General features: G+C 40.6%; 1 protein-coding gene across 5 annotated transcripts in view; it reads right to left on the bottom strand.

The window, feature by feature from the left end:
- The window catches only part of CFAP221 (cilia and flagella associated protein 221), a 39,610-nt gene that overhangs the window by 18,356 nt on the left and 7,756 nt on the right, over positions 1-13,498 (bottom strand). For all 5 annotated transcript variants that reach the window (XR_004955715.1, XM_036236950.1, XM_036236947.1 and 2 more), the window contains 3 exons: positions 8,408-8,494; positions 8,149-8,247; positions 6,174-6,274 (listed from right to left, as the gene is read on the bottom strand). Coding sequence is in view for 4 of the 5 variants with exons in the window: in XM_036236950.1 (XP_036092843.1) it covers positions 6,174-6,274; positions 8,149-8,247; positions 8,408-8,494 (287 nt within the window). In the remaining variant the exon portion in view is untranslated. The remainder of the gene's footprint in view (positions 1-6,173; positions 6,275-8,148; positions 8,248-8,407; positions 8,495-13,498) is intronic.

The raw sequence follows: 13,498 nt of genomic DNA, 5'->3' as shown, positions 1-13,498 counted from the left end.
TATCAACTGATGAGTGAGTAATAAAATGTGGTATAGACACACAAGAGAATACTGTTGAGCAATAAAAAATAATGTAGTGATACGTGCTACAAGTTGGATGAACCTTAAAAACATGCTAAGTAAAAAAAATCAGTCACAAAAGACAACATAAAGAAATGTCCAGAATAAACAAATGTACAGAGATAGAAAGTAAATTAGAATTTGCCTGAGGCTGAGAAATTTGCAGGGGAAATGAGGAATGAATATGGGATTTCTTTTGGTGTGATGAAAATGTTCTAACATTGATTGTGGTGATAGTTGTACATACAGAAAACCATTGAGATGTACATCTTAAATTAGCAAATTTTATGATATGTAAATTATATCTCAATAAAGCTTTTTTCAAAGTATAAATGTCAAGAGAAAGAAGTTCTTCATCCTAGACCTGCAGCCACATCCTCATCTCCATCCGTGCTCTACCTCTCTGTAGAACTACCACTGAGCCACTCTCCCGAGCTTGTGCACAGTTTCTGGCAGGCTCTTTTGGAGACCCCACATGCCCCCTGCCACCAGCCTAGTCCTCAGTGTTGGAAGCCCACCTCCAACCTGTCCACTAGCCTTCCCACACTCAGCCTCTCACTGCAATTTTTCTGTATGTTGGCTACCTTTATATGTTGTGAACCAACTGGCTGGGGCCCATTTATGCATTCTTTAGATAAAAATCTCTTTGCCGCTGCTGCTGCTGCTGCTGCTGCTGCTAGCTAATATAAATCACTATATATAAAGCTGTTCTTACTACTAAGTACTAAAAACTTTTAACTATTATGGCTAACTATTAAGTTCTATTTTAATTCATTTAACCCTTAGAATAATTCTACAAGATACTATTCTTATGAACTACACTTTACAGATGACGATTCTGAAAGGCATAGAGAGTTTATCATTTTTCAGGGTCACACAGCCATCATGCAGTAGAGCCTGCACTGGAATTCAGGCACACTGGCTCCAGAGCATTATGGGTCTATGCTGTTAAACACAACACTCCCTTGTCTCCTTTTCGGTTTCTTTATTGGAAGTCCTTATGGGTCAGGCAGGTAACAAAAATGAGTGAAGAGGGCTGAGTGTGAGGTAACAGAGAGTGGTGGGGACTGAGGCGAGCTGGCCAAAGCACTGCTTTCTAGAGAGGCGCTTCTATTCCATCCCAGCTGAATTGATTGTGACCATCCAAGAATGTGAGCTCAGGGTTGCTGGGTCTTCCTTTAAAAAATAAAATAAAATAAACTGGAAATCTAAATTTCTATGAGAAATCTTCTGATGTTTAAATGTTGGCAGCTATTCAAATATTAAAAAAATAAATAAATAAACTGTGTGGGCCACATCCATGTGGACCGAACCAAGTAGGTAAAAAGTTTAATTAAATCAGAAGCCACAAACTGGGGGCCAGCAGGCCCAAATCAGAATGAATTCATGAATAATGAAGCAATGACAAGCTGAGGATTAAAAAGCAGCCTTCAATAGACAAGATTTGAGGATTGATGGACCACTTTTTTCACTCTCTTCCAACAATCTAAAAATTCCTTAGAAAACCGTCCTCGGGTTTTGGCTTTTCCCTGTCCTGGGGAGGGAAGCATCTTGGCGACGGTCCACCTAGCGTACATCAGCCCTGCACTCACTATTCAGTAACAACACAATCCACCAGGAGATTATCACCTCTTCCAGGCGACAGCTCATATCGGTTCAGCCACTCATGGAATCCATTCCAGCACTCCATATAAGTACAATTCCAGAGTCAGATGAAGCCAGATGGAGTGCCAACAAGTCGATGTGTAAATCAAAGACCAGTTTGCTTGTCACAGATTTGTAGTGGATGCTGTTGGCACTCTCCTTCACCAGCTTGTGCACCCATCACCCAGCTCGGGGGCAGCTGTGGCTGATGATTCTCACCTTGACCTTCTCCAGATAAGTGCCCTTGATTGTGGGGCTGGACGCTCCATCCCCATCCTTCACTCTATTATGGCTTATGCCTTAATAAATCATGTACAGTCAATACATGTTTCTGCTTCTAAGGAACCTGACCTAAAACTCTACTGCTACATTTAAATATTTGCAATCATCGCCTGTTCATGAAATGCTCCAGGCCCTGTGCTCTCGTGTGTGGCTCACCAGAGCAGTCCTGGCCATGCCCCACCTCTTCTTTGCATGGGGCACCAAAGTGAGGTTTCTGAAAAATAGACACGACTGTGCTCTCTCTCTCTCTGCTTAAGTCTTTCAGTTTTGGCCTCAGGGTAAAATCTACATTTCCCCAGCAAAGACTAACTTCCTCTGCCCTCTCCCTACTTCCCCTGACACAGTTCTTGTAACCCATGCCCAGTCACACAGATGTCGTAGACAGGCCCACACATCTGTGCTGTTTCACGTCTCTGACTGTGCCCAAGCTACTGCACTACCTGAAACAGCCCTGTTCTCTCCTACTCTGCTCCCTTCTGCTGGCTGATTTCTAGTCATCCTTCAAAGCTCAGTTCAAACATGTTCTCCTCTATGAAGTCTTGTTTGAGCATCCCTATCCCACCTATCCCTAACTCTCCTCACACTGAGCTGAATTAGGTGTCCTTCTTCAGAATACACTGATTTAGAAATTACAATTGTCTGTTTAACGATGATATCGGGTCTTAATCTCTGCATCCTCAGTACCAAACATTGTGCTTGATACATAGTAGGCATTCATAAAGATTTGTTAAATGAATAAATGTTAAAGAATCTACCCAAATTATGCCTTCAATCACCAAGGTAGCCTAGGATTAATGGAGAACATTTTATGTGAAAATCCACTCATATATTTATCCTTTCCCTGCTACCAAACATTCTGGATTGAATGCAGCCTAAAATGGTTTGGATAGTTAATAGCTAATAAGGAACCATTAAAGAAAGGCACTACCCGTTGCCAGAATGTTTGCTAGAAGAAAATAGCATGTTTATCTTTGGAAAGGTTTTTAAAAATATCACATTATTATACACAATAACTCAGTTTAATAAACTGTTTAGCTGAAATGTTCATTCTGATTACAAATGAAGGGCACTATGTACAAAATAGCTCCAGAAGAGCTTCTAGAGAAGTTGGTAGATTTGTGTTTTAAGAACCAAGACTGATGCCTGCATTATAAAGCATATACTTTTCACCAGTTTAATAAAACATTATTCTCCTAAGCCTGGTTTATGGTCTAAACAAAAAGTAATTTGTGGAGGGAAAGAAATAAATACAGAAAAGAAAGAAAGGAAGGGAGGGAGGGAAGAAGAGAGAGTAGAGGGAGAGGGAGAGAAAGAGGTATATAGGAAAGAAGTAAAAAGAAGAAAGGGAGGGAAGGAGGAAGGAAGGAAAGAAAGAAGGGAGGACTAAAAAGTTAGTTGTTTCCTGCCACTTCGATTTTTGTAAAAATTGCTATATTCACTCATTTAAAGGACACAGCTATGTTCGGCCTCAGAATGCACAGAGTGAGTGGTTTCCACCAGGAGGGGTTTACTTCTGTTAGGTGAATCTTGGGGTCTCTGTACGGACCACTTAATACTAGGAAGGACAGGCGAAGACAGAAAGGGTTGATGAGGGATAGGAAGAAAGCACTGGGATAGAATTCTGGCACAATGTTTTGGGGAAAATAAGCAGAATGAAAGAACAAGGAGCCAAGAGTGCATGTCACCCAAAATATAAAAGTCTGACAATACCCATTGTTGGCAGTGATGTAGGAATACAAATTTTCATGTACTGCAGGTGGATATGTAAATGAGCACAACCATTTTGGAGAACTATTTGACATTACATAGTAACAATGAACTTGTGTTGAACCTGCAATTCCACTTCTAGGTATATACCTAGGAGAAACTCTAGGACATGCATCCCAGGGCATGTACAGGATATACAATGACAGTGTTGGGCATAGCTAAGTAAGTAAGTAAATAAATAAATAAATAGATAGATAGATAGATAAATGTGTGTGTGTGTATATATATGTATATATGTGTTTATGTGTGTATGTGTGTATACATATATGTATGTTTGTATGTCTGTATATGTGTTTATATATATATATTTGTATATATGAAACAAGTCATAGGTCTCTTAGCAGTAGAACAGGTAAAATAATTGTAGTATATCCAAATAGCTATATGCATTAACATGGCTCAACCACAAAAACATAATATTGAATGAAAAAAAGCAAGTTCCAAAAGAGTTTACATGCAGTATGATTCCATTTACATAAATATCAAATGCTGGCAAAATTAAACAATGTGTTATTTAGGGATGCATGTGTATACGTCAAAACTATTAAAATGAATCAAAGAAATAATTATCATAAAATTCAGAATGGTGGATGCAATGTTATTGGTAATTTTTTATGTCTTAAAACCATTGTTTATTATTTTCATTATTCTTTATTCTGTAGAGATTATAATATATTCTTTTATATGTATTATTTATTTATAATTCTTAAAGAGTTGTTTAAAAAATAGAGCACAAAGAGATGGTGAGTCAGAAGCTCATGGGAAGGTGTGGGGGGTGGGAGAAGGAGGTCACACATCGGCTGAACCAAGGTAACTATTCCAGATCTAAATTTGGGGGTTTCACTCAAGAACAAGAGATGGTACTAAAGAGGAAGTGTCCTGAAACTCGTATACATTGGTCCCCACCACCACCAAAAGGGTTCAGTTGCTCCTCTTTCTGACTCTAGAAATTTGTACCCCCTCCCTGCTCGGTGCAGCCAGCAAGCATTTGAACTTGCCTTTGCCCACATGGCACGCTGCCCACTGTCTTCGCTCACCACCTGAGCCTATACCAAGAGGCAGCTGGTATTTGTCAGCTACTGGGTATATTAAAATCCTTCGGTGACCCTTCAGCACCTACCACGTGTAGTGAATGCTCTCTACTGCACTGTGCCTTTGTACATGCTATTTCTCTGCTTGGAATATCATCCTCACACCCCACCCCATTGCATCCTCTTAAGATAACCAGACGTCACCCCCATGAATGAGGACATTCTTCATCCTTCCAGTCGGTTGTGTGCAACCTGTTCTGGGCCTCTATCATAGCAATTAGCAATTGATGTAATTAATTATTGATATGGTTCTATCCCCATTAGACTCAAGACCTTCAGAATCAGAAACTTTGGCTTTTCGTGTCTATTCTTTTTTTTTTTTACCATGGGTGATATTCGAAATATTAGTCAATCAGGACCTTATAGGCAGTACTCAATTAGAACAAATATAAGGCTGGAACCAGGCCCTGCAAGTTCCTCTCCACCCCCAAATTGCTAGGTATTTAACAACTCAGTTGCTGAATCATTGGGGGGCAAGGAGAGGGCAGGAGAGGGGTCAAGCCACTGGGATAGAGGGGTGGGGGGAGGGCTCAGGATAGTGTGTATTTCCCAACCAGTAGAGAAATATTTCAGTATTTTAACAACTGGCATAACCATTATATCTTGATAGCTAACAGCTCAATATGCATCTTTTTTATATCCTTAGAAATAAATAGCACTACGCCTAGTAGTAGGTATTTAATAAATATTTACTGAAGAAAAACAAGCCATATCTTAAATTCCAACTGGAACCATCAACTATTTTCCCAACAAAAAGGAGGAGGAATCTGAGATTTGGCTCCTACCATGACTGTCTACTGTCTTTGTCTTCCCTGCATTCATTTATTTCCCCTTTCATCTAAACACAGAGATTGGTTAATGGATGGACAGAAGATCCAAGTTGGTCCAGTAAGACTCAATCTTGAGACTTTTGCTTAAATACCCCTGACCTCTCTAGCCCCTCCAACCACCCCTATTGCCAACAGTATTGAGAGCTTCTGGCAGCTGTCTTGCCCCCAAGAAGAGGAGAAAGAAGCCTGCAGAAAACCAAGATATAGGGAGAGTCAGGTTCCTGCAACCTGATTTAAACTCTTAGACTCAGCCATTTCTGAACATCCACCTTGTACCTTTCAGTTAAATGACCCAACAAATTTTCTTTCTTGCTTATGATATTTTGACTTGGGTTTTTTGGTGGTCCCCCCCACCCCTTTGCAACTACAAGCCTAGCCTAACTCAGCTCAAAAGATAACCTTACATTACGAAAAAGACACATCTAAGTTTTTATATATGCGAGTACCTCTTAACTTTTCACACCCTATGACATTTTGGTAGTTCGTTTTGGTAACTCACCTTTCACCAAGTAGAACATTTGATAGATTTATAAATGAGGGAAAGTCCAGAGTGTTCATGACAGGGTAGGCATGGATGGGAACAAGCAAAGTGTCATTGCCCTAAAATCAATGGGAAAGGATCAAGTTTACCATACTGAAGACTATAATTTTTAAAGATAAGCTCCATACTTAATTTCTTATTTTGTTTTTTATTACTAAGAAATATTTCCAGAGAAATATTTCCTAAGAAACCTGAATGCTTAAATACAACATTTAAAATATTGAGTTTTCTTAGCTATAAACAAAGTATAAAATTTTTAAAATATATTTCATTGAAATAATATTCACTATGATCCAGGAAAGCTAATGATGCCGTCACAGTAGTCTGCCTGCTTCGATTTCAGAAAGTTACAGGAAAGCAGTCTTTAGTGACCTGAGAGAAAGAGAAGCCAGCACAGAGTCAGCTGATCCAGAGGGTGCTGAGTAGTGAACAGTGAATGGAAGAGGGGCAGAGGCCTGCTTCTAGTTCACATAATGTGCGACCGTAAGCATGACTTTTAACTGCTCCAGGCCTTGTTTCTTCCTTTGCAGAATGGAGATAATTCTGCCTTTTCTTAAAGGTGCTTTTGAGAATGAAAGCAATGATGGCCTTAAAAGTGGAAAGGACTACAGAAATGCAAGATATTCTTAGCATTGCTATTAAGTAGAAGGAAACATGCTGGGACATTCTATATAATGCCTGGCCTAGGGATTTTTGTTCTTGGTACAGAATAATCCCCCTGAAAGCCATATGTTTTAGTTTTGGGTTTTTTTATTTTTCCTTTTTAAAAATCAAAACTCATTTATTAAAGCATACTCTCCCATTTTGGTTTTGAAAAATTAAATTTAGTTAACCTTAAGGCTTCTCAACTTTTACAAGAGTTGGGACTGGAATATAGGGCAGAAGCAAGTGTAGAAGTGACAGTTTTAAGAGAATTGACAGCATGTGGAGATGGCTCTGGCTGGAGGCCAAAGGATGAATTAGGTGGCCTAGAAAAGAACTCACACAGCTTGGCCATCTGGGGTTAGGCCACACGTTCTCCCACCTTCCTGCAGATCCCCAAGGCTGCCTCTGAGGACATTCCTACACAAGATACTGTAGTCTACTCTTCAGCGTTTATAAACACAGCTCTGGGTTGTTGCTAGTTTTTTTTTTAACCTAGCAATTAAAGGAATGTGTTTGCTATTTGAAAAAGCCTTCATCAACTCCTGGCAGCACATGATAAATGAGGTTTTTAGGCCCGGGCAGGTGGGAAACCTGCAGCAAAAAGTGACTTGTGGCTCTGTCCCAGTTCTCAGCTGCCTAACGTGTTCCCAGCTGGGACCCATGTCACTGGACAAGGACCCTCATGCCACTTGTGGGGAGCCATGGTTACAGGTAATTCAGAGCCTTACAGACTGGCTCGGTTATTGCTTAACCTGTTTCTGCTCCTAAGGCATTGTCTTTGCCTGCACCTGGAGGGTGCTTACAAGTTGCTGAGGTATGTGGTGAGAACGGCCAGTTCTCGGACACAGAGGATTGATGACTATTGGGGTAATTGATAGATTCTGTCATGGGACAATTACTTTTGGGAGTTTCAGTGATTTTGTAGTTTCTATGTACAAGTTAAAAATTTACTTTCACTAAGGTAACGCATATTTTTCATTGTTAAACCGCACGTACTCAAACTGCATATATTGGTGATGGAAAATAAACTCGGGGCTTCAGCATCACTGAAGACCGGCTGCATCAGCAGTTGTGAGAGTGTCTCTTTATTCATTCCCACTCCCCCTTTCAGGTACTGATCGACTTGTGGCGGCTGGCCCGTCATAGCCACTCAGAATGGATAACCAAGGAACACCAAACATTGGGCCGAGAAACTTCTTGTCATTCTGTCTCTCTTTATTCTTCCCTTGTGGATATTAGTTTTGACATCACGCACCCACCCTCAAAAACCTGGTTTTAAGAAACTTACCTTATAGTGAACACGAATGCAATCATAATAGTATCGCCACTCATCTGGAGAAAATGTAATGGTGACCTTGAAGGACAAGCCAGGGACAAGGCGGCATTCCTAGAAGAAAAGTGGGCACTCTTTGAGATGGCCTCACAGCATACAGTGTGCAGGACTGCGGGACAGCACTCTACACACCCGCTCCAATCTGACCATGACACAGAAAACCACAGCCCAACAAAGAACACTGGGGGAGAACAGGCCATCAAACGATGTTTACCTTTTTCACATACTTGATCTGAAAGTATTTGGTTTGTGGGGGTAAAATGTGAACATGTATGTCTTCATCAGAAATGTTGACCAGATGCTGGGAGAAAAAAAGAAGCATTTAGAATAAACAGTTTTAACCATTTACATATTCATTTCCTCATTTATTTATAACTCATCTTACTCCTAAAGGAATTCAAGAAGATACAATGTGTTTTTTTTTAATTTTGAAAAGATTTGAAATCCATCATATGCCATTTAAGGTATAATAAAATAAACACAACAAACACCATTTAAATAATAGTAAAATATGCCCCATTGTTTTTGGCCCAGATGAAGAACTTTGTCAGAGTGTGCTCCCCGCCACTGAGGGTCTCCACCAGCATGTACCCTTCTCCCTAGTCTTGACCAGTTACTGTGTGTCTTCTTGTTGAACTCAACTTAGTCCTGTGATTCAACTGAACTAAGAGGTCAGCCACCCAATAACTCCTAGTTTCTCTAATTACATGCCACTGGTCCTGGGCACCCTGTGACACTTAGGTGGTCAAAAAATCAGGAAAAAGAATATGACTAGGACAGCCTCTAATTCATCCCTGGGTCAATGAAAAAGAACTCAAGGTTGAGAGTTCTCTGATGGCAGTAGGAGGCCAAACCTGTGAGGCAGGATAACCTGCTGGATAAATTAACTGGTCTCTGAGTAGAGGTATTTTTCCTTCCTCTGCTTGAGAGAGGAGTCAGAATTTTGCGTTCTGGGATCTGGGCTTCACCTGGGCCAAGGGATAGTTAAGAGGCCTTTGACTTCCAAGTCTAGGCCAGAGGCTGGGCCTGTCACAGGGACCACTGCCCAAGGCCTCACATTCATCGAAGTCCTAAATTAGACTTTAAGCAAATTTTATACTGATGAGGTTATACTTGTGTTTGCATTTTTCAAAAGTTGTCATTTTTCATCTGTGAACATTCTAGAACTATTCCAATTTTTGTGAACTTGTTTTGCCATATCTTCTCTTGTTAAAAATATATTAAAAGCCTTAACAACAACAACAAAAAATATTGCCGAGACTTTTCTTGACTTCCAAGGCGCACTGCGTAGGGGCAGTCTTGGTGAAGGTGTCCACTCCTGGGGCCCTACCCATGAGAGCGGTCCTTCCAGGAGAGTCTGGGACGACAGGTTTTCTAGGACCCAGGATGCTTGGAGCCTTTGCCCGACACACTCTGAGCCCTGGGGTGGTGGGACCTGCCTGGAGATAGAGAGGTAGCCACTCAACCTCAGGTCCTGGAAGACTTCACAAAGAACTCTGTCCCCATGCCTGTCATGGAGGGAGGGCTGTGAAGGCCTTGAGTTGGAGTCCAGGAAAAATAGGAGCGGAAGTGGTTATATTGTCTGTCATGTACTTTAATTCAGTAAGGATGGTGCAACGAACAAGGGTGTGTGAACTAATTTTAACATGCATCCCATGACCTTAGAAGAAATTAGTAATCCACGTTCCAGGAGAGCAGAGTGTGCACTGGAAGATCCCACACCAGAGTCCACACTCCACAGGCAGCCACTGCAAGTGTTTCAGTTATGCTCACCCGAACTGACACTAAAGGGTCTTCTACATGAGCATAAGGAATGCTTAGGATAGATGTACGGAAATATTATACAGGCACTTCTACTTTTGAACAAAAGGGTTATGAGAATTTGGTGAGCTGAGCTCAATATCCTTGGAATGACAGTCAAAGGCCCAGAACTCCCTTATGTCCTATGTTTTGCACGTTACAAAAAAATTCTGTCAGACAGTTGGAAGGTCAGCCAACCCTACCAACAGGATTGCTGCCTGCAGACCTTTCCTACAAGGAGCTATGGCTTAGACTTCTTGGACATTACGAGTATGATTATTCTTGTTTGCCTGCTTGCTAATAAGTGTTTATATGCATAGCAAAATTTCTCTGGGACTCATTTTCATTGCAGCAGACTATCTGGTGGCGGGACTGTTGGGGGGGGGGACCTATGGTTCCCACCTCCCATCAGGGTTATATGATCAATATCTGACAATTAGAAACAACTTCACTGGTTTAGGTCAGTTTGCAACAAGCGGCATCACAGGCTGAAGACCAGACGTCGGTCTTCAAAGCCACTGGGCTGGCTCAGGTGTCTCAATATTCTTGAATACTCCCAAGGGAAACAGGAGCTGGAACTCCTGAGACTGGAGATCCAGCTAGCACCTGTGGGTGAGGAGCTGAGCCAGATTATGACTGAAATAGAGAAACCTGATGCCTCCTGTAGCCTGAGTGTGGCAGGGCAAATTCAACAAGCCCACTACCCATCTGCATGTGAAGGCTGCCCGCTGCAATTTAGGAAATTATGTCTGTATTGTCAAATGAGTAAAAAACTGGCAATAAGAAAGATTGAAAGATTGCTATAGAGAATAAAGCAATATAAATCTCATGCATGCTAATAAAAGAAATATTATTTGGCTACAACTTCCCATATTCATCTTCGAATGATTCTTGATCTGGAATTATACACTTGGAGCAATAAAGAAGAAATAAGAGACTCAAACAAAAATTTAGATACTTAGGTTTACTTAAATAGGGAGTGTAGAAAGAGAAAGAAAATGTTCAGCTTTTACTCGACATCCAAAGTGAAAAGGAGACTCACTGGGCCTGAAGGGCTGGGCCTACATTCCACGTGGTAGATGGCAGAGGTCTAAAGGCAGTCAAGAGATCCTAGTGATGCGGGGAACCCTTCTCACAGGGACATTTAAACCAAATGATGCTGAAGACAATTCCAGAGAACACGTTTGCCAATGAGTTTCATTTTAATAAACTTAAAACAACAACAAAACCTAACAAATTAAAGCAAAAAATGAACCTGTTCTCTACATTTTAGAAAACAAATTCAACATCCAAGATGCATGTTTATTATATTTTCAAGTAAACTTTTATTATTAATTTAAAAAAGACTTTCTAAATACTTCCTTCAGCTTCTCAAGGTTTTTTTCCTTAAATGACTATTATTTTTTCCCAGTTTTAGTTACAAATGGAAAAGCAGGAACGCTGTTTTAGTCCTGAAAGGATATTATTTTTAACAATTTAGAACATAAAACTGACCTGCTGGTAAAGTACATAAAGAAAAATTGGAAACACATTCAGACACTGAGACATGCTGAGCTAGGAGATCATGGGATGCAGTAGAAAGAGCCATAGACCAGAGCTGGAGACAAGTTCTAGACCTAGCTCCACCACTTAACCCCGTGCGCTGTGTTACCCTTGAGGATTGCCTAAAATCCTACTCTCTCTTCCAATCTGGGGGTCAGTAGATGTCCCCAATCCCTCCAAGATCTCTCTCCCTGGAGATCGACTTTATCCTGGCCCCGTGGTTCCTCATGACCTTGATGCTTCCTCCATAAGGCACCACATGAAATTCGGCCCCTGCTTCAGTTTTTCAAAACTGTCCCCCCTAACAAACAAAAACTCACATAACCACTGGGTTTAGCAGCTTTTACTCAAGATTTCTAGGGATTTCACAAGTATTGCCCACAGCTTTCTTCACTCCCCCTCCCATCCCTGTTCCTCACAGGCTCCCTTCTGCGTTCCCTCAGGAGATTCTAGTCTGCTCTACAGGGCAGAGCAAAACCTGCCCTCAGTGAAGTGTTGGCTTGGGGTAGGGGCTAACCTTTAACCTCAGGCACTTATGGTGTTTTCCCAAACACCACATTTCAGATTCTAAGCTGGGGTCTTTTAATACACCTCCCTTCAGTGACACAGTTTCTCAGAGAATGTTAATGCTTAACCTCAGAGACCTAGGAACAAAATTCAAGTGGCCTTTTAAGTTCTTTAAAGTATTTTTATCTTAAAATCCATGTTGGTCATTCATTTTACTCTAAAATTTTGCTCTATAATACATTTCTCCAAAATAGGAGAGTAAAACTGATGCTTCAGAAAGGTGCACTGTGTTTACACTGTGGCTTTACCTCTCCTGACCCTCACACACTGAGGAGAGGCTGCTAAGATCCATGGCCCCAACTCTGAGATCCAAGATCTTGGTGGAGCAGAGGGCTCTCTAAGGGCTGTACTAAGGAACTGAAAACTAATAGTATTATTTCAGAAAGCCTGAAGGAACTGTTAATTCATGTTCAAGGCTGTATAGGTAACAACTTCACTTTGAGCTGGAAACAGCAACATGGGTTGTCTCTTGGGGAGATTGATTATTTACCTAATATAACTTCCCAGATAAAACCTTGTGACATATGGAAAAAGAATTTAAGAAGTTTTGGTTTTGAGAGAACTAGACATCATTATTTCAAATTTTAAACTAAATCAAAACATTGAATTTAATATGAATCCAAGTAAAGGCTTCCAATCTTTTAACCAGATCTGGATCATTCTCAAATGCTAGTGAACAATTCATCGTCATTTTAAACCCACATTCGATCATTCCATTCTTGGGCCATTTGCTTAGTTTCCTGTAGCAAAACCAAGATAAAAGTAGAGTTGGATTTCTCCACTTGTTTGGCAAGAATCTCAAGGTATTTGCCTTAGGCTTCTATTTAACTTTAATGATGGAAACTGGAGATTGGCTCTCCCGAGATCTTCCAGAATGTTATTAAGATGAAATCATTCTGTACTTTTATGTATTTCTGTTTGTTTTAATGTCTGATAGAAGCAGTATGATTATTTGGGCTTTATCCTGTATTTATTTGGAAATACTAAGTCTCTACCAAGTCGCTCTCTACCAATAAAGTGAGTTCAATATCTTTACAAGTGTTTATTGAGTGCCTTCTCTGTGTTAGGTACTTGCTATACAAAAGACAGATGGCCTCTGTTCTCCAGTAGAATGAAACTTTTACCTCTTCAAAACCCTACAATCCAGATAAACTACATTGTACCCCAGTCTCCAAATATGCTGCATCCTTGCTTACCCTGAACCTCTCTCCACAACTTCCTCTATGCCCAGAACATCTTCTCCCCACTTCTCGCTTTGCTTTTGGACTATCTCAAATGGCTTCTCCTCCACAGCCTTTTTTAAATCATGACTGGTAAGGTAATGAAAAGATATTCAATATATTTATAAGCAACACCTCCAATAAGGGCCTAATATCCAAAACATACAAAGAACTCA

Source organism: Rousettus aegyptiacus, unplaced genomic scaffold, assembly GCF_014176215.1.
Source record: "Rousettus aegyptiacus isolate mRouAeg1 unplaced genomic scaffold, mRouAeg1.p scaffold_m13_p_2, whole genome shotgun sequence".
Lineage (NCBI taxonomy): Eukaryota > Metazoa > Chordata > Mammalia > Chiroptera > Pteropodidae > Rousettus > Rousettus aegyptiacus.
This window is presented reverse-complemented; position numbering and strand designations above follow the sequence as displayed.